The 22,644-nt window shown below is 33.3% G+C and overlaps 3 protein-coding genes across 4 annotated transcripts; all 3 read left to right on the forward strand.

The window, feature by feature from the left end:
• Window positions 1–911: 911 nt before the first annotated feature.
• LOC112466224 (peptidoglycan-recognition protein SA-like) lies at window positions 912–3,548 on the forward strand. Of its 2 annotated transcripts, none has more exons than XM_025034199.1 (3): window positions 912–1,213; window positions 1,316–1,585; window positions 1,890–3,548. In XM_025034199.1, exons 2-3 carry the CDS (start codon window positions 1,324–1,326, stop codon window positions 2,441–2,443), a joined length of 816 nt encoding a protein of 271 aa, XP_024889967.1. In that variant the 5' UTR covers window positions 912–1,213; window positions 1,316–1,323; the 3' UTR covers window positions 2,444–3,548. The 2 variants fall into 2 exon arrangements, with proteins under 2 accessions (XP_024889967.1, XP_024889978.1); XM_025034210.1 differs by having other exon boundaries at window positions 912–1,183.
• Window positions 3,549–8,875: 5,327 nt separating this feature from the next.
• LOC112466250 (peptidoglycan-recognition protein SD-like) lies at window positions 8,876–12,175 on the forward strand. The gene is made up of 4 exons (XM_025034255.1): window positions 8,876–8,897; window positions 9,806–9,858; window positions 10,428–10,583; window positions 11,292–12,175. Exons 2-4 carry the CDS (start codon window positions 9,834–9,836, stop codon window positions 11,813–11,815), a joined length of 705 nt encoding a protein of 234 aa, XP_024890023.1. The 5' UTR covers window positions 8,876–8,897; window positions 9,806–9,833; the 3' UTR covers window positions 11,816–12,175.
• A 4,480-nt stretch (window positions 12,176–16,655) lies between these two features.
• Window positions 16,656–22,336, forward strand: LOC112466244 (peptidoglycan-recognition protein SD-like). The gene is made up of 4 exons (XM_025034244.1): window positions 16,656–16,883; window positions 17,172–17,224; window positions 19,925–20,077; window positions 20,784–22,336. Exons 2-4 carry the CDS (start codon window positions 17,200–17,202, stop codon window positions 21,302–21,304), a joined length of 699 nt encoding a protein of 232 aa, XP_024890012.1. The 5' UTR covers window positions 16,656–16,883; window positions 17,172–17,199; the 3' UTR covers window positions 21,305–22,336.
• The last annotated feature ends 308 nt before the right edge of the window (window positions 22,337–22,644 follow it).

The following is a 22,644-nucleotide window of genomic DNA, read 5'->3' on the forward strand; positions in this document are numbered from 1 at the left end:
TTTTTATCGATATCATCGCAACAATACATTACTCTAATCTTTCCTTATAAAAGAAAATATACCCTAAAAATTTTAAATACATTAGTAGAACGCAATAATTACTTGGTAAATTCAGAGACATCATAGAATCAAATTATTTTCTCTACGTTTTACATTTCAACACTTTGTATTGCGTACATATTCAGCCATAAATGATTAATCGATTTGACGCCAATCTAATGCCGATAAACTAATAAATAGTCGATGTCAAAAACTTTATTTGAGTCGCAAAAAATACCTTTTAATATATGCCTTTTTATCTAAAAAAAACTATTTACAAACTTTGATCTAAACCAGAGCATGAACGTTTTCGGAAGAACAGCCGATATGTCACAAATATCATTAACTACTTAGACTAATGGTCCTGTCACAACTATTCTAGAATATAGTTTTAATATCTACGATATTTTAGATTAAAAATTGTTACACTTTAGTTGCGCCACAAGAATTAAAGCTAAATATAAAAAAGCTATTTTTATCACAGTATATATATGTGTCACGCTATCTGACATAGATTGGCGAGATATCGCATGCCGCAAATTGTTTACTCGATTGTGAATAGAATAACTGAAAAATGGTACCAAACAATTAGAATTATAATGCTTTACGTGAGGGACTTAATGTAATTACACTGTACAAAAATTTTGTAAAATTACAGGTAATTTTGAGACCCGCTATAATAGGTGTAAATTTCTACACATTTTTAATTTGTGTAATTGTAATACAAAATTACTTTTTCCTTCCGTACTGTAATTTTGTAAAATTACAACCATTATCTTGTATAATTACAACTATTATAGTCGGTCTTAAAATTATCCACTATAATAGTTGTAATTTTACACAATTTTTTTACAGTGTATATAATACTCCTTTCGTACACACGTGCTACCCGTCATAATAATTATGTATGAATTTCATCAAACAGTATTAATAAGTAGTGAATTAATAACTCGTTAAACAAACATTCTAATACAGCTTCTTATAATTATTCTAGCGACACAATGGCTCTGGACGTAGAAACGTGCGGTTTTATCGTGCGTTATAACTTTAATACTTCTAGCTATTGTAGTGCCCATAACTGTATATTTCACTCATCAATCAGACGCATCGGTCTTCCCAGAAATTCCAACCTCATCAATCGAGGGTAATTGTCTATCTGGAAAATATTCCTTTCGTACGTGTTACCCGTTATAATAATTGCGAATAAATTTCATCAAACGATATTAAGTAGCTCGTAAAACTATCGTTCTAATATAGCTTTTTATAATTATTTTAGTGACGCAAATGCTGTGGACGTGGAAATGGTATATAGGTTTATCGTGCGTTCTAGCTTTAATACTTCTGGGTATTATAGTGTTTATAACTGTACATTTCACTCATCAATCCGACATATCTCCCGCACCGCCCGAACCGACTACACCGTTTAAACCGACCACACCAACAACACCATCCACACCAACCACACCAGAAATTCCAAACTCATCTACCGAGGATAATTGTCCATCTAGAAAATATTTTGTTATGCAAGCGCGACACGAGGCAAATGGTATCTATCACGATTGCAAACTTAAAATCTGTCTCCTACATTATATATATGTATTTATTCCATTTATTCGTCTACTTAAAAGCATGTCTTTTTTTACTTTCCACGAGTCATATATTTTAAAACTTTTTACATTTTTATATATGGAGAGTAATATTTTAGATTTTAATGTTAAAGTTGACATATATGTGTCTGATTGAGATTGCTAAATTTGGTGTTAAATTAAGAAGTTTCTAACTATAAATTTGTCTGCATGGTATATCTTGAACTTTTTGTATGATATGTATTTTATTTTCATGACTTGCAGGTAATAACGAAACAGAGTTTCGCATTGTCGAGCGGGACGAATGGGGTGCACAGCCTTCGAGACCTTTAAGAAAAATGATGCTGCCAGTATCATATGTAATTATTTTTCACACTGCGACAGCATTCTGTACCACGCAATCAAAGTGTGCAAACCAATTGAGAATTATCCAGAATAATCAGATGGAAGGTATTTTTGACGATATCGCTTACAATTTCATGGTCGGAGGCGACGGCCTCGCATATGTTGGTAGAAACTGGAATTACGTCGGTGGCTATTCAAGACACTATAACGGCATAAGTATTGGTATTGCATTCATCGGTGATTTCACTTCGGTTGTACCGCCGAAAACGCAATTAAATGCCGCGAAAGAGCTCATAAAGTTCGGCGTCAGAGCCGAAAAAATTGCGCCTGACTATAAACTGTTAGGTGCGCGACAAGTTGTGACGACTAAGAATCCTGGAAATGCCTTATATAATGAAATTATAAAATGGCCTCATTGGTCATCCGAGCCCTACTGGTTAGATAGACTTGTCAAATCTGTCTATGTCAGTTAGATGTAATTGCAACATGTACAGATAACAGTTAACTGAAAATATCGCGGGTCTATTATTCTCGTTTCGAGTGTAACATTTTTTTTACACTAGAATACAATAAAATGACAAAAAAGCAATTCCTACAGATTTTGTGGTATTAATATTAGTAAATAAAAGAAGAAAAGTTCATGTATAAAAAGTATTGAGTGTTGAAGATACAAAAGACATGGTTCTGGTCGAACCTCATAATAAAATTGATAATTATGCAATTATGTAATTAGCTTCGCCCTGTATCAATATAACTACTATCGAGATATATATTCCGAGAAATGACTTCACTTGTGCTTTAATCGCTTCTCTCGATTATATTTGTATACTTACATACATATATGTAATAGGAGAAACCAGGGACAAACGTAACAATTTTCTCATTTGTGTTGATATCTTCGATTTGCTTGTTTATATATAAACTTTTTCTCTTTCATAAGGTAAAAATACATTCTTTACTTACATTATAGTATAGATAAAATTTATCCACATTTTATAATTACGTAGAAAAATCAAATTTTACAAAGATCGAAATTTGTTACAATTGTCCCTACTCCTAGGGCTGGTTGTAACAGAGCTGAAGATCGAGTTTAACAAGGTAAAATAAAAGAAATAAACATATAATCAATGTAGCGTAATGTTTTAGTTCTTAAAAGACTTTTTTTAAATAGTTCTAAATATTTTTAATTATTCTAAACAAACGTTGCTAAACCTCTACTTTACTTTGACCGTATTCTTACGGCATCGACACACAACTTCTCATGACAGAGCTTCGAGCGCTACTAAGGTGAGGAAGGAGTTTAAAAGACATTATATAACAGCAGATAGATTCGTACAGAAATATTATTTTTTTAGTAATCGCGTTTGTTACGTTTATTCCGCGTTACTTTTGTCCCTGGTCTCCCCTAATTTTTAACAAAGTAAGAGAGACCGGGGCGGGTCGTTACTACAATTATCTCGAAATCTGTATATTGTGTGAACTCGCCATTAATATTGTAAACGCTGCTTATGGTGCTCATATGACCAACGGAGTTTAGTGAGATTATATGCCATGTTGTGATTTTCATTAAAGTAAACGTGTTTTCGGAGTAAAATTAAATCAAAAATAAAATTTTTGCGCGTCAAAAATTTTAAATATTTTAAATATTATATTTTCTCTCCGAATCTCGAGATAAGTGATTCTGAAGAGTAATGCATGCTGAACACGAATCCAGTAAAATTTTTTTATTTTTGTTGATTTTTAATATTTTATGAGCAAACTTGAAACTTGTGTCCCGGGCGAAGTCGTCACCAAGTCATATCATGGAGGCTTTTGGCGAAAATCAAAGTCAAAGAAGCAGCAGTGATCGGATTCCGGCGAGGACTTGGATAATATGTGCTGCGTGTGCTCAGAAATGACAGAATAGAGCTGACGAGAAACGGTGCATTTCGTGCAGGCGCACATAAGTGTGTGCGATTTTCTTGTAATTATTTTTCGCCATCGTGTTTTTAATTAATGTTTCCATTTTTCTATTAAAAAATAATTAATAAAATGTATCCTATCATTTTTCAAGATCGGAATTATGAATTTTCATTTAAAATTCAGGCCGAGAATGAAAGTGCGACTCCGCCCCGGCAATTTTAACATTTCAATTTTTGCATCTTTGTCGTTTTCACTCTATACCAGTTGAACAAAGCGACGTGGACCAAAAATGTCCTTATAAATTTTGTAGCCAAGGGTTCACTCTTTACAACGGTGTACCACATTTTATTAAAATTATTCGTTTTGTTGTTAAAAATCGATACCGAAAAAATAGTGACGACTTCGTTCCGGTCTTCCCTGAATAGCATATCTTTAACCATCATTACACACACACATATATATATATATATATATATATATGTGTTAAATATACGTACGATATCAAAATGCAAATAAGTTTTAATCTCGGTTCAATAGCTTCCAAAACGAAATCACGATAAGTTTTTTGCATTCCGTACATAAATAACTCTTATATGTAAATAAAACCAACATATTATTTATTTATAGTTTTTTCAATGGTCACATCGAAGGGATGTTATATATTGCCAGTCAAAATCGATTTAAATTACTTATTTGTTATTCTATCACTGGCGAAAAAAAATTCATTATTCTGTTATTTATTTATGTTTTAAACATATTTTTCCAGTTTCTATATTCAATTTTCCCGAAAGGAAAACGTACTCTTACGCTTTCGATTTAATTTCTGGTTATATTATGCATTATTTAATAATAGTATATTTTTGGTCAAATTTTTATACATGTATTTTTTTATAATTAAGTTGTTACAACAACGTATTTGAATTCGACGCTGATATCATCGGTTGTGACATTAAAGTTTCTATCTGACAAATGCAATAGCATAAAGACATTCTAACTGAGGAATCATCTTACGTATGTGTGTGATGTATTCGCGCATGTACCTTATACACATATAGCTTTATTAGTATTGCAAATCCATTGTTAGAAAATTTTTAATCACATGCTTTAATTTATTATCAATTTATTATAATTATGTCGAATATTGATCGTGTAAGAACAGTACTCGATATTATTATCGAATATAATATTTTATGTTTATTTAAATAATACTATTATTAAATGAAATATTATATCGAAATAAAACACATATTGATACCTAAGCATGTTAAATTTTTTTCAATTCATGTAATGTCATTGTATCCAGTGGAATCTGGTGTACATGTATTATCTGTTTGTTCTACTAGATTTTTTTTTAAAGATATAAAAAATTGTTTCTTGAAACATCAATATCTTTTAAAATTTGGTTTTAAGATATATAATTATGCATATAATTAAATATAAGTTTGTTTCTATATAGAAAGACCTCCTCAACGAGAGCTTGGAATTTTTTTTTAATACCCTACTTCTTAATTCGAGGCAAATATAATTAGTGCGAAACACTAATTATTTGCCTTAAATTGCAAAACATTATATAATAGAAATTATATAAATGTTTCGTGTAGGTATGTTAGTGGTGTTAGAAATGTTCGGCCATCGAAATGAAGATACAAGTCGATTCGGCTCCGGTAACTAAACCGAAAAGACTAAAAATCGTATAATGCGACATATACATGCATGCCGCAGCTACAATTGTTTTTAGGTAAAGAGGCAAAGAGTGGTGCCAACAATTTCCAAGCACGTTCGACAAGACAACACGACAGCAGTCTGTTCCAGTGTCGGATTAAACGGAGATAATGTGTCGGCATTACGTGTGCATGCTTTGAATCCATCGGCAGTTTGTTTATCAGTGAGTGCTTGACAAGCGGCTTACAACCGTAAAATCTATTTTTTTTTTCTATAAAAACAAGCATCGGACACTTGCGAAATATATACAGTATAATCTCGCTAATCCGGCACTTCGATAAATAATCTTGTACGTCCAACAATCCGGCACTATCACGGACTTCCGTGACTTCTTAAACAAGAGACAGAGGACGGATTTAACGCTTGCGTATATTGTTAATCTATTAATTATTAGTGACCGTTAAACTGTCGCTGATGCAGCATTGTTTACATGTTTCCGTGAAAATACATGGCTGCTTTCTAGTTTCATTTTGTTTGTTGTAAATTTAGAAGTTTTAAAGTGCTCATCTTCTATTCCTTATATTCCAATAAGGCAGCTAAATTCATTAATCCGGCACAACCTCATTTTTAATAGTGCCGAATTAACGAGATTGTACTGTATACTCTGCGAGAAGAATATCTACTGTTACAATTTAAAGAAATTCCGATTTCGAGTTAAGCCCATAAAGAGTATGTCTAAAATATTGTCTACGTGTCATAATAGTGTCACAAGTTTATATGCGAAATCCACTGACCGAGGTAGAAGTTATTTTTTTGAAATCCATTACATACATTGCGGTTTCCTAGATAAATAATGTCATAAGTGAACTGACAAGTAAATCACAGCAGATCTCTTCAAAAGACAGTATAAGTTTCATTATAACAAAATATCGTAATTGTATAAGTATATTATGTTGGTTATCTCGCAATTAAAAAAAATTGAATTAAATTCGTTACTTCTCTCTTTTAAAAATTGTGTATTTTTTTGAGTTGTGATAGTATTTTTCTCGGGGTATGATATATGTATACATACATATTCTCGGATCGCATTATATTTACGGTGTCTTCGCTTTAATACTTAGCGTGATCCGCAGCAGTGACATAGATTGAGTGTGACATGATGACCGCGGTGCCATTCACACCCACAGAAGATTTCTGGATACAATATGCTATTACTCTTCAATCTATCATAAAATAGGGTCGATATAGCGACAATCATATTTAGTGTTAGAAAGAATATTTTAATGTTAAATATATAAAATTCTTAAATCTAAAATAAAGTAATTTTGACGCCATCCCTCTAATTTTCTCAGAAAGATTTAGATTAGCAATTTGTGACAATCTCCTAATATTCTCGATTCAACAATAGACGGATCTAAAGGAAATCATATTCTACTCTTGCCAAAAGAAATTTGTAGATTGTGTCAGGAATTTTATATTACTCTTTCAAGATCCTTTTTGTAATAAAAGAAATAAAGGTTTTTATGAGCGAAAACACAGATATTATTTAGTAACACGTTTTATTCATAATAGATCAAATCCACCACAGGGTCATGTTTCAAAACTCACTCTAGTTAACTAAAATGATATAGTGTACGTGAGGTAAACTATAGATTTTAGTTACTCAGAGTGAGTTTTGGAACATCACCCAGACAATAATCAAATCCATCACAGGCACAAACACGTTACTCGCGTATGGCTAATGACATCAGAGAACGAGATGCCTGTCGTAGAGTAGACACTAAATAAGACCAAGAAAAACGTAATATAAAGCTATTTTACAATATTTTACTCTGTCTTACTTTATGTCCACGACACGACTACGACGTAGATGTAATTAACACTTACGTTTCGTTTTCGGTCAATAGTGTATCACGTTCTTAGTGTCGACAAGACAATAACACACATCGGTTTCGCGCTAAATATTGTGGTATTAACATCGCGCGTTATAACATTGCGTGAAGATTTAGGCTGCATTCCGATATTCACTGTCAGTACTAAAAATCTATATTTTTATATCTATAATTATATTTACGTCACGTATACTATAGATTTTCAGTACTGACAGTTGCTGACAATTGATGCTTTCCATTTAGTGACACAAATCGACACAAATGTCGTGTTACCTTTCTTGACATTCAATGAGTATCAAAGAGCGAGACTTATGTCGACTTGTGTCAGTAAATAGTAAACACCTAATAAATATCGGAACGCCAGCCTTATAACAGTATAAACAGAATATAATAAGCAGAATATAATAAACAGAATATAATAAACAAATATAATATAATATAATAAACAGAATATAATAAGCTTGAATTTATATACCTTAAGAGGCCCATTCCCGATCAATCATATTGTGCAATATTGTCCGTTGTGCAAGATCATTGATCGTGAATGAGACTGATTGACGATTTGCGCAACTGTTGTGTAAGATCAAAACCTTCCTGAGATTTTTTGCGAAACACGCCTGTTGCGCGACTCATTTGTTTTGTGAGTGGTAGTATTGCACAAATTTTCTAGTTGTAACCTGATTGACAAAGTGTATGTATATACGTTCAGAAACAGGTACATATAACGGCTTCAGTAGTCATTTTAGAATTATATTATTATAAACAAAGCGACAACCACTACTACAACGAAGCGAGCACCAAGAACTGTGTACGCAACTAAATTTTGCGCAGTAAAATGTCAGCGTGTGTGGAATTTTACTTCGTGCAACATTATTCTGCGCAACTACTTTTTGAGCAACATGATTGATCGTGAATGGGCTTCTTTACTCTAGTCTCAAGATATTAAGTAAATCTCATTTTATTCGAAAAAAGAAAATAGGAATTATGGATTTAATCTTAATATTGTTTTATTTTGTTATACTGCTTCCGATTGTGATTAGATTAAACATGTCAAGAGTATTATTATTTGTCTCGTTATCAGAAATTCGATTTGAGAGGGCACGTACTTAGCAGCACGGGAATCCCATCAGGTGTTATCATTAAAACAGGGGAATACCTATTATGCGAAAAGCAATATCGTGCAGGCTATCAGTTCCTCATAATCTTTTCCCTTTTTTGCTCTTTTCATTGTTTCGCTTTTCATGAGCAAGAACAAGCGCTTTCCACGATTTCACCTTTAAGGCACGTCTTTCTTCGGCAGCCGCGTGCCGTCATTGCTGAAGCCAGTATTTGTCTGACAGTGTCATAAAATCAACGAAGATAACCGGTAGTAGCTTGATTCGCTCTTGTTTGGATTGTACTCTGTTCCCGCGGGACGCTGGCGCTGCTCTAACAGCAGGTAGTGTCAACGACGTGTCGAAAACTATATAGGGTAAGATCTAATAAAGTTTTTCTTTCCGCGAAGCACTTTCCACGATAATGGCTCCATGTTATTATAAATTGATTCTCAATTTAGTATTGGTAAAGTGATCGCACGAACAAATGTCGATTGTTGATCCCAAGTATGAGTCAGTCAACCCTTAATTTAAGGCTCCTGGGTAGTCACCGCGGCCATATTGGATTCTTACTATCGAGGCGAGGAAAACACCTAATTTTAAGTTGCGGTATTTTCCGAAATAAAAAGACATTTCAATAAAAAATCACGACAGATCGTTTCAACACACTTCAAAAATTGACCGGATACTATCCTTTTCCCTCGACAATAAACAAACAGCCATAAAACGAAGCCTAAACATACGGAAAACAAGCCGTTTGACGACTATCGAAAGGAGTGGTGAATGTTCCTTCCGCATATATATTTCTTGCAAATCTTACCATACGGTCAATTTTACGAGTTTCACGAATACGTTAAACATTAGAGCACAAGTACAGAGCGAATAATAAAGAAATATACCGCAACTTAAAATAAGGTTGTCAACATGTCACAAGACAGAATTCTCCATTGGAGAGAGTGAGAGGAGAGAGTTCTTATTTCTGCCGCGACGGTACGGCGCCACCGACAACGCAGAGTTCTCGGCTCAGGGACCAGGAGCCTTAACGAACCGGTTGCGCCGATTTGGGATACTGATCACGGGTGATGTTTCTCGATCGAGCTTGCCCCTGTTGTCCTCCATTTTTTAAATAACTAGACACCACAGACGCGCGCTTCGCGCGCGCTATTTAGCTTTAACATTATGCTATTACTTCTACATTATTAACTCCTTGATACACACAACTGTCAAAATAGATATGGAAATGTGTAAGATACGTATTTTCTCAAGATAAACTTCGTTTTTACAGTTGATGTTGTAATTTGTCAAGATAAGACATGACGAACTGCTCTGCTCCAAGATGTAAGTAATTTTACCTGAGCAAAAGTTATTCTTTTCGCCATTCTTTTATCACATGCATTCTATTATTATTGGATAAATGCAAATCCCATTGTTTACAACTTAGACCTAAATCGGAGCATGGACGTTTTTGGAAGAACAGCCAATATGTGATGAATATCATTAACTCCTTTGACTTATGGTCTTGTCACAAGACCATTCCGCTATTCCAGAATATAGATTTAACATCGTTGATATTCCAGATTAAAAATTGTTACACTTTAGTCACAAGAAGCTATAAGTATAAAAAAGACATTTTTATTTCACAGTACATACGTATTATGCTATTCTGGCACATATTGGCGAGATATATATTGTATGCCACCAATGTTTAATTGTTTGATTGTGAGCAGAATAACAAAAAAATATTAAACAAGAATTATAATGCATTACGCAAGCGGCTTTAATATGTAATTATTATAATATTCCTGCATACACACCCGCTTCCTGACGTAATAATCGTGCACTTCATCAAACAATATTAAGTAGCTCGTAACAAATCATTCTAATAGAACAATTTATAATTATTCTAGTGACGTCTCGACCGCAATGGCTCTGGAAACATGTGGCTTTATCGTGCGTTCTAGTTTCAATACTTCTACCTGCTGTAGTGCCCATAAATGATGAATATTGCATTCATCATCAGGACGCACCAGTTCCTTCGGAAATGTCAGACTCATCGATCGAGAGTAATTGTCCAAATTTTTCGTTTTGCAAGCGCGATACAAAGCAAATGTTATCTTATCGCGATTGCAAATTTAAATTCTGTATTTGTATATAATCCATTTATTCATCTACTTAAAAATGTGTCTTTTCTTATTTTCCATGAGTCCATATATTATATAGGTATTGCAAAACACTTTGCATTGTCATATATGTATATGTATAAGAGTAATATTCTAGCCGAATAATAACATTTACTTCGTCAGTGAACAAATAACAGTAAAGACTTTAATCGACCCTATACTGACTATCAATTTTAATTGTCATGACAATACGACCATTAGTTTTGATCAATTAGTTGTCAAGACGTTTCAATCATGGGGTTTGTCTAACCTGACTCAGGTAGTACTTTTTGCAATAAATTAAATGTATATTTATAAGTAAGGATCTAAATTAAATTAATTTAGAAGGCCCAAAACTCATGGTTGAAACGTCTTGATAATTAATGTAAGTAGTGGTTGTATTGTAATGACACATGACAATTAAAAATGATACAGTAGGACTGATTAAAAAATCTTTACAGTAATGTTCTAGATTTTAATACTAAAATTAACGTATGCATCTGATTAAAATTGCAACATTCGGTATTAAATTAAAGATTATTTAATTAATTTATCTGTATGGTATATTTTGAACTTTTTGTACGATATGTATTTTATTTTCATGACTTGCAGATGATAACGGGACAGAGTTTCGCATTGTCGAGAGGGACGAATGGGGTGCACGGCCACCTTCGGATCCCCTAAGAAAAATGAAACTGCCAGTACCACATGTAATTATTTGTCACACTGCGACAGCATTCTGTACCACGCAATCAGAGTGCGCAAACGAATTGAGAATTATCCAGAATAATCAGATGAAAAATGATTATGCGGATATCGCCTACAATTTCATGGTCGGAGGCGACGGCCTCGCATATGTTGGCAGAAACTGGAATTACGTTGGTGGCCATTCAGGAGAATATAACGGCAAAAGTATCGGTATTGCGTTTATCGGTAATTTCACTTCGGTTGTACCGCCGAAAACGCAATTAAATGCCGCGCAAAAGCTCATAGAGTTAGGCAGAGGAGCCGGAAAAATTGCGCCTGACTATAAATTGTTAGGTCACCGACAAGCTGTGAAGACTAAGAGTCCTGGAGATGCCTTATATAATGAAATTAAAAAGTGGCCCCATTGGTCATCCCAGCCTAGACCTTAAAGAGGATTTTCGATATATCTTACAAGTCTGTTCTATCGATTACAAACGCTATCTTATTGAAAAACATTTTTACTTTAATGTCCGTCGCGAGAATTTTCATGATATTTTTCTCGTTTCTGATGTTATTAATCCAAGATGGCTGCAGTGAGTGAACAGGAGCCTTAACTTGTGAATGAAATACAATGTCTGAAAATATTCACATCTTTTTTTCTTTAAATCTGCGGTTGTTATCTCTCTATGTTAGTTAGATATAATTACAACATGTACATCAGATAACAGTTAACTGAAAATATCGCGGGTCTATTATTCCCGTTCTAATGTAAAAATCTTTTTACACCCAAATACAATAAAATGACAAAAAAGCAGTCTCTGCAGATTTTGTGATATTAATCAATTTAATTAGAACAAGCTATAATTAGTGAATAAAAGAAGAAAATATCATATATAAAAAAATATTGAGTGTTGAAGATACAAAACACATTGCACTGGTCGAATCTTGTAATGAAATTGGTAATTACGCAATTAATTATGTAATTAGCTTCGACCTGTATCAATATAACTACTATCGAGATATATATCCCGAGAAACGATTTTATCTGCTCCAATCGCTTTCGCGATTCAATTCTCAGGAGTTATCGCGGAAGGTAAATCTTTATTACACTTGTATACTCACATACATATGTAATTTTTAATAATGTATATGAAGCATGCACAAATGTACTTTTAACCGTTATTACAAATATGTAAAATATACATACGATATCAAAATGCAACTATGTCTCAATCTCTGCTCAATAGCTTTTAAGCCGAAAACACCGTAAGCCTTTTGCACTCCGTACATAAATAACTATCTTATAAACAAATAAAACAAACATATTATTTATTTATGTTTGAAAAATATTTTTTCCAGTTTCTAAAATTAATTTTTCCGAAAAGAAAACTTACCTCTACCATTTCGATTTATATTTTCTGATGGTTATATTATATTTTTGGTCATGTCTTTATACATATATAATTATTTCCTATATATAATTAATCTAATACAACAAAGCATTTGAAATCGATGCTGATATTATCGATTTTAATATTAAAGTTTCTATCTAACAAATGCAATAGCATAAAGGAAGACATTCCGATTGCGGAATGTCAAAACCAATCAAATGATTACGTAATAAATGTAAATTATAATTTAAATAATATTGTCATTAAATAAAATATTATATTAAAGTAAAACACATATTGACATCTTAACATGTTCAATTCGTTTTAATTAATGTAATCTTATTGTATAAAAAAAAATCTGATATATTATCTGTTTAAGCTACTAAATTTTTTCAAAGATATAAAAAATTGTCTTTTAAAACATATTGTCTTTTTAAATTTAGTTTTAAGACATATGATTATAGATATAATTGCATCATAAGTTTGGTTCTATGTAGAAAAATTTTCTCTACAAAACTCTTAGCTCCAAAATTTTTTTAAAATACACTACCTTTAATGGGAGACAAATAATCGTGATATAATTAGTGCGAAACACTAATCTTTTGTCTTAAATTGCAAAAAATTATATAATAGAAATAATATAGAAGTTTTTATATGCCGTACTGGTGTTACAAATCTATCATTAGCCATTAAAATGAAGATATAAGACCATTCGGCTTCACGGAAAAGACTAAAAATCATGTAAGACTATATACGTACGTCATCGCACATATTCACACAGAGCATAACATCCAACAGATATTTTATTGATAACTAGATATCCAGTGGATATCCATTGGATATCTAGATATCCATTAAATATCTGTTGGATGTTATGCTCTGTGTGGGTACCTACTTACATGCCGCAGCTATGTCGTTAACAGTTGCGATTGAAAGAAAGAGGCGAAAAATGGGGCAACAGATTTCTGAATACGTTTAACAAGATAACGCTACAGCAGTTTGTCTTGTCGGGTTGAACGGAGATAATGTCGCCATATTACTCGTGCTTTGATTCCATCGGCAATTCGATTGTTAGTGAGTGCCTACAATTGGCTTGCAATCGTAAAATCCATTCTTTTCGAAAACGAGTACTTTCGAAATATATATACATCTATACAACATAATCTCGGATTTATATTTATACGGATAACTATTTTAATACGCAGCAGTGACGTACATACTCTCTAAATCTGAATCAGTGAATAGTCACTGACATCAGTGTAAAGTATGCCACTGATTCGAATCGGTGGCATACTTTACACTGATATCTTGACTATTTACTGTTTCAGATTTAGAGAGATAGATTGGGTGCGCGACATTGATGACCGTGGTGCTATTCACGTATCAGCCCAGAAATCCGAGGCGTTATTATTCAAATTAAATAGGGGAATACCTATTGTACGAAAGGGAATATTGTGCACGCTATTCATGTTTCCGGTCTCAACTATTCTGTTTCTCGCGATGCTTCTCGCAAATGAGAATGAGCGCTTTTCACCTACAAGGTGCATCGTTTTTCGGCAGTCGCGTGGCCTTATCGCTGAAGTCCAGTATCTATCTAATTGACTGTTCGAATGCCATAAAATCAACGAAGATAAACGATAGCGGCTTGGTCGGAGTCTGCTCTTGTTCAGATTGTATTTTGTGCACGCAGAACGGTGCATCCCCCAATTGCAGGTGATGTCAATGACGTGTCGAAAACTGTTAGGACTAGATCAAATAAAGTTTTTCTTTTCGCGAAGCATTTTCCACCATAACAGCATGTCGTCATAGATCGATGGTGAATTTATTGTCGGCAAAGTGATCGTCGCCAGCGCAAACGATGAATTGTGCGAGGTAACAATAAGTATGAGTCAGTCAATCCTTAATTTAACGGATAATGCGGATTGTTGCCGACTGGCTGCTCTAATTTGAAATACAGATCACGAGTGATGTTTCTCGATTGAGCTTGTCCTTTATTTTACCTACGAGTTCTCGATTTTTAAATAAAATGTACGTTAAAATATGTACTTTCATGATAAACTTCGTTTTTACAGTTGATGTAATTGTAATTTGTCAAGCTAAGGCATGACGAACTGTTATATTTGCTACGATCGGAAAATGTCAATAATTTTAACTGATTATAAGAGTTACGCCATTAAGCCGTCACTAATTATATAAGCCGCTGTGTTTAGATAAGCGAGAGATATATATGATTGATCAGCCAGATTGAACGCAACTTATTGCGCAGTAAATTATTTTGAATGGCGAAGATATGATATTGCGACGTTCAGTTTTTGCTAGTATAAATCTTTCCCTTATCTGATATGAGAGAAAGAAGAGATCAAGAATTAAAAATCACAGACTGTTATAGTCTAATGGTAAAAAAATCTCGTAGCGACTTTACGAATATAGATATCTAAAGACTCTACCGCTATTTCTTGGCGAGCATATTCTGCTGCATACGGCGTATCGCATTTTAAGATGTTTCCAATGTAAAGAAGGTGAATTTTTCGCGTAGCGCATATGGTGGCATTGGTGCAACAAGAACAGTAAGCGCTCGACGGTAATCATCAGGATAAGAGAGAGTAGGACCACGTGAATGATACTGTTGTGTCTGCCGAGAGTCACGTGGTCGACTAGATTTTCCGGCGAGACTGCAGGGCGCTCGGCGAGGGAAATCGCGGTCGTCGCTTCGGGCAATGAGGCCCCGGACACACACTTTTTCGTAACAGTAATAGTAGAATTTCGACCAATCGTGTTACTCGATTCGGCCGTACGTTCCCGAATCGAGTAACGCGATTGGTCGAAATCTTACTGTTACGTTCTACGGAAAGTGTGTGTGGCCAGCTTAAGTCCGAGAGAACGCCGTACTGATTCGTTCCGGGGAAAGCCACACGCCGCGAGGAAACTTAGAAAATTTTTGCTCGGGCGAGCGCTAGTAACATATGCGCTGCCGTGACGCAGCTACATGCGCCAGGGGATCGATCATGTATCTTTTCCCCTAGGACGGAACGTGAAAAGTGAAAAGTTTATCTCTTTCTATTCAATACCAATAGAAAGAAATAGTTACATGAAATTTTTCACTTTTCACGTTTCCGCTCTAGGGAAAAAGTTACATGATCGCTACCCAGGTACCTTCTTGTAAGCAAGAATCCTTACATATTAGGATAAGAGGCGAACCTGTGAGATACTTGGCTGTAATATTTTTCGCGATATCTCCGAGATATCATACAGTGCAGAAATGGCAAAATTCAAAATATTGAAATAGTATCGAAGCATAATTTTGAATTTATTGCAAATTCTTGTGAAAAAAACTTCTTTTATATCTGAAGAAAAACTCAGAATTAGTGACATAAAAATAAATTTTTTTTGAATTTTTAAGAATTATTTTATAACAGAATAAATACAAAAAAAAATTAATTTCATAAATCGACAATTTAAAAAAAATTCTTTCTTCTTGCTATTTGAGTTGTATGTATATAATATATCTGTTTTTAAATAAGGCATAGATATCCGAAATATGTATATGCAGAATCAGATATCATATCTGGGATAAAGTTATTATGGCTTTTTATAATCTTGCAGATTTATGTCTCTCAGATATTCTCATGATACCTCGACAAGTGTTGCACAATCAGATATTCTATTATTTAGATATCTTCCAGATATCTTGGTGATATATTTTGCTATGTGAGTATTTGTCTCGTTATCAGAAATTCGGTTTCAAAGGGCACGTACCTATCAGCACGGGAATCCTATCAGATGTTATCGTTCAAATATAAACAGGGGAATACCCATCATGCGGAAGGCAATATCGTGCAGGTTATCAGTTTCTTATAGTCTTCGCTTTTCTGCTCTTTTCATCGTCTTGATTCTCGCGAGCAAGAACGAGCGCTTCCCACGATTCCACCTTTAAGACGCGTCTTCCTTTGGCAGCCGCGTGCCGTCATTGTAGAAGCCAGTATCTGTCTGACTGACAGTGTCGTAAAATCAACGAAGATAACCGGTAGTGGCTTGATCCGCTCTTGTACGGATTGTACTCTGTTCCCGCGGGACGCTGCATCCTCTAACAGCAGATGGTGTCAACGACGTGTCGAAAACTATTAGGGTAAGATCGAATGAAGTTTTTCTTTCCGCGAAGCGCTTTCCACAATAATGGCTCCATGTCATTATAGATTGATTGTCAATTTAGTATTGATAAAGTGATCGCACGAACAAATTTCGATTGTTGATCCCAAGTATGAGTCAGTCAATTCTTAATTTAACGAACCGGCTGCGCCGATTTGGGATACTGATCACGAGTGATGGTCCTCAGTCGAGCTCGTCGCTGTTGTCCTTCATTGTTTAAATAAAATGTGTATAATACGTATTTTTAAGATAAACTTTGTTTTTACAGTTGATGTTGTAATTTGTCAAGATAAGACATGACGAACTGCCCTACTCCAAGATGTAAGTAATTTTATCTGAGCAAAAGTTACTCTTTTCACCATTCCTTTATCACACTCATTCTATTCATATATATTTTTTCAAAAGCTATAGAATCAAAAGTGAAATGATTTATTCCATATATTATAACTTGACGCTGCTTGGCGTGAGACGTGAGACACTGCCGTGTCTCTTCATACCGATTTTATACCACTGTTCGTCAAATTTAAATACGAGAAACGAATCCTATCGGATGCCATCTATCGAATAATCCGAATTTAAAAGTGTAATATATATAATGCACATGTGTTGTGTTTATATATGGTTATATTGATGGTTATATATAACTATATATATAATCCATGTGGATAAATGTTTTTTATATATAATTTATATATAAACTAGCATGCCCCGCCGGGCTTCGCCCCGGAGAACATGTGCATTAAAACACACAAATAGTCTCTCTCTCTCTCTCTCTCTCTCTCTCTCTCTCTCTCTCTCTCTCTCTCCCTCTCCCTCTCTTCCTCTCTCCCTCCCTCTCTCTCCCGTTCTTGAAAATTGCGTAACCAATTTCCAAAAAGATACCGATTCGCAAAAAAATCGGTAACGAAAAACTATACAGTTTATAGCACTCCCCGGGAAATTCTATCTCTACTTCATATATAATTTTTTGCAATTCGGTCAATTAAATCCCAAAAAATTTAAAAAATTTCTGATACCGGCTTCCAAAAAAATTGGTAACAAAAAATTATATACTTTATAGCACTTCCGGAAAATTCTACCCCCGTTTCATATACAATTCTTTGAGATTCGGTCAATTATTTCCCGAAAATTAAAAAGAATTAAAAAAACCCGTTTCCAGAAAATCGGTAACAAAAAACTATACACATTGTGTCACTCCCCGGGAAATTCTACTCCTGTTTCATATATATTTCTTTGAAATTCGGTCAATTATTTCCCGAAAAAATGAAAAAATGTCGAATACCGGTTCCCAAAAAAATCGGTAACGAAAAATTATACATTCTATAACACTCCCCGGAAAATTCTACCCCTATTTTATATACTTTTGGTAAAAATTCGATCAAATAGTTCAAGAGTGCATAAAGGACATACATACATACATACATACATACATACATACATACATTCATTTATATATATATAGATTATAAAAACTCAAATCATGTCAAATTGTATATGACATATTATATATATTTAAATATATTTTAATCGCCTGTATAATTATATATATAATCATATATATTTATATATAATATATAATATATAATTATATATAATCTTTTTTTCTCGGGTTATTATTAGATAAATGCAAATCCTATTGTTTACAAACTCTGACCTAAATCGGAGCATGGACGTTTTTGGAAGAACAGCCGATATGTAATGAATATCATTAACTCCTTTTGACTTATGGTCTTGTCACAAACTATTCCAGAACATAGTTTTAACATCGTTGATATTCCAGATTGAAAAGTGTTACATTTTAATCGCGCCACAAAAATTGAAGCTATAAGTATCAAAAAGACACTTTTATTTTTACTGTACATACGTGTTATGCTATTTTGGCATAGATTGGCGAGATATTGTATGCAAAATATTTGCCGCAAAATATTAACTCGATTGTGAATAGAATAACAGAAAAGTGATATCAAACAAGAATTATAATCCCGGGAAAAAATGATCACATCAATTTAGGTCAAATTATATCTGATCAGATCTATTTTTATATCTGATTAGATCTAACTTAGACTTATTGCGTATATAATAGGTCCAACTAGATCTATTTAGATCTATTTGGAATCCTAGAAAAAATGATTATATCAAATCAGATCTATTTTTATATCTGATTAGATCTAACTAGATATGGGATGTCGATCTAAATAGATCTAGTTATATTTATTATATATGCGTAAAATAAGTCCAATCAGATCTATTTAGATGTGTACATAATCAGATCGTAATACTATATGGAGTACTAATATTTTCTTATATATTATATTGTTTTAAATATACAAATCTTATATTAATATAAATATAAATATAAATATTATTATATATTAATTAATAATAATTAGCGTTAGTAAATATTAATTAATATTATTAATATTCATTGTATATAAATTTTTTTTATTTTATTTTTAATATTTGCCAGTTAATATATCATTACAAGATTTCTGAACACATTAAAGATGTGTTATAGACAAGTACAGGTAAAAAGGAAGCGTCAGATTCGAGTCAGAGGATCGTAATTTGTCCACTCGATCATCAAAGTCAAGCAACGAGGATGCGGTACTATACTCGGATGAATGATTGCTACGACGTATATAAAGAAACAGAGTTTAAAAAACGTTTTTTTTTTTATTTTTTACTAGATAAAGCAAAAGAATGTTTTTAAACCGGTTATAAAACGTTTCAAACAAACATTTCTTAAACGTTTCTGAAACGAATATGTGCTACCTGAGATCTGACCCAGATCAGCACAGATCTGATTAGTTATAGACAAAAAATGCAGATCTGATCATATCTGATAATTCAGATCTATACTTTGATCTAAGTAAATATAATCATTTTTTCCCGGGTATAATTATAATATTTCTTTCGTACACACCCGCTTTCCGACGTAATAATCGTGCATGAACTTCATCAAACAATATTAAGTAGCTCGTAAACAAATCATTCTAATGCAACAATTTATAATTATTCTAGTGACGTCTCGACCGCAATGGCTCTGGAAACATGTAGCTTTATCGTGCGTTCTAGTTTCAATATTTCTACCTACTGTAGTGCCTATAAATGAATATTTCACTCATCATCAGGACGCACGGGTCCCTTGGGAAATTTCAGACTCATCGATCAAAGGTAATTGTACATCTGGAAAATTTTTCGTTTTGCAAGCGCAATACGAGGCAAATGTTATCTTATTGCAATTGCAAATTTAAATTCTGTATTTGTATTTACTCCATTTATTCATCTACTTAAAAGTGTATCTTTTTTATTTTCCATGAGTTACATATATTATATTAATATTTCAAAATGCATTGTCATATATGTATATAAGAGTAATATTCTAGCCGAATAGTAACATTTACTTTGCCAGTGAACAATTAACAGTAAAGACTTTTTAATCGACCCTATACTGACTATCAATTTTAATCGTCATGATAATACGACCATTGGTTTTGATCAATTAATCGTCACGACGTTTCAATTATGGGTTTTGGTTTGTCTAACCTGACTGAGGTATATTTCGCAATAAATTAAATGTATATTTATAAGCATCCAAATTACATCAATTTGGAAGGCCCTAAACCCATAGTCTAAACGTCTTGATGATTAATTGATTAAAACTAATAATCGTATTTTCATGACAATTAAAAATGATAGTTAGTAGGGTCGATTAAAAAATCTTTACAGTAATGTTCTAGATTTCAATGCTAAAATTGGCGTATGTATCCGATTAAGATTGTCACATTCTGTGTTAAATTAAAGAGTTTTTAATTAATTTGTCTGCATGGTATATCTTAAACTTTTTGTACGATATGTACTTTATTTTCATGACTTGCAGGTAGTAACGAAGCAGAAACTCCGTTATGCATTGTCGACAGGGATAAATGGTTTGCACGGCCGCCTAGGAGACCCCTAGAAAAAGTGAAACTGCCAGTATCATATGTAATTATTTGTCACACCGCGTCAAATTTTTGCACCAATTACGTAGAGTGTGCAAACGAATTAAGAATTATGCAGGATAAAAAAGATTTAGTGGATATCGCCTACAATTTCCTTGTCGGAGGCGACGGCCTCGCATATGTTGGCAGAAGCTGGAATCAAACCGGTGCCCACTCTGATCGCTATAAGCGCATAAGTATCGGTATTGCGTTCATCGGTGATTTCACTTCGTTTGTACCGCCGGAAACGCAATTAAATGCCGCGAAAGAGCTCATAAAGTTCGGCGTCAGAGCCGGAAAAATTGCGCCTGACTATAAACTGTTAGGTCATCGGCAAGCTGTGCCCTGGACTGACAGTCCTGGAGATGCCTTATATAATGAAATTATAAAGTGGCCTCATTGGTCATCCGAGCCCAGATAAAGGTTCCTGCTAGCTCGATTGCCAAAAGTCCGCGTTGACAATATACAAATACCTGGCAAAATTGTGAACTAAAAGGTGCGAAAAATAACATTAAAAAACTGAATTAGTTTTGCGACCTACAGCGTATTTTTCGTTTCAACGTAGTGTTTTTTTATTTAAAATAATTGTCGTAGTGTTAAAATATACCGAAGACTACTATTTTGTTATAATTTAATATGTAAAAGCAAATATTTTTATTTCAATTCGGCAGCTGCTAAACGGCTTGTTTTCATCCTTGATTAGGCATTGATTCAATTCGACATACGTGAATTATCCAAACAAAAAAGAAGTTTTTGATATATCTTACAAGTCTATTCTATCGATTACAAACGCTATCTTATTGAAAAACATTTTTACTAATGTACGTCGCAAGAATTTTCATAATATTTTTCTCGTTTTTGACGTTATCAATTCAAGATGACTGCAGTAAGTGAATAGGAGCCTTAACGTGTGAATGAAATACCATGTCTAAAATTATTCACATCCTATTTCCTTTAAATCTGCAGTTGTCATCTGCCTATGTCAGTTAGATATGATTCCAACATGTACAGATAACAGTTAACTGAAAATATCGCGGGTCTATTATTCCCGTTTCGAGTATAAAAATCTTTTTACATTCGAATACAATAAAATGACAAAAAAAACAGTTTCTGCAGATTTTGTGGTAGGTATCAATAAACTTAATTAGAACAAGCAAATTAGTGAATAAAAGAAGAAAATACTGCATATAAAAAAATATTGAGTGTTGAAGATACAAAAGACATTGCACTGGTCGAATCTCATAACAAAATTGGTAATTACGTAATTAATTATGTAATTAGCTCCGATCTGTATCAATATAACTACTATCGAGATGTATATTCCGAGAAACGATTTTATCTGTGCTCCAATCGCTTTCGCAATTAAATTCTCAGAAGTCATCACGAGAGGTAAATCTCGATTACACTTGTATACTCACATACATATGTATAATTTGTAATAAAGTACATAAAGCATGCACATAAATATATATATATATATATATATACTTTTAATCATTATTACATATATGTAAAATAAACATACAATATCAAAATGCAAATATGTTTTAATCTCTGCTCAATAGCTTTTAAGCCGAAATTACCATAAGCCTTTTGCATTCCGTACATAAATAACTATTTTATAAGCAAATAGAACGAACATATTATTTATTTATGTTTTAAAAATATTTTTTCCAGTTTCTAAAATCAATTTTCCCGAAAAGAAAACTTACTTTACGCTTCCGATTTATATGATTATATTCTGATTATATTATTGGTCAT

Source organism: Temnothorax curvispinosus, unplaced genomic scaffold (genome assembly GCF_003070985.1).
Source record: "Temnothorax curvispinosus isolate PA1 unplaced genomic scaffold, ASM307098v1 QBEX01001525.1, whole genome shotgun sequence".
NCBI lineage: Eukaryota > Metazoa > Arthropoda > Insecta > Hymenoptera > Formicidae > Temnothorax > Temnothorax curvispinosus.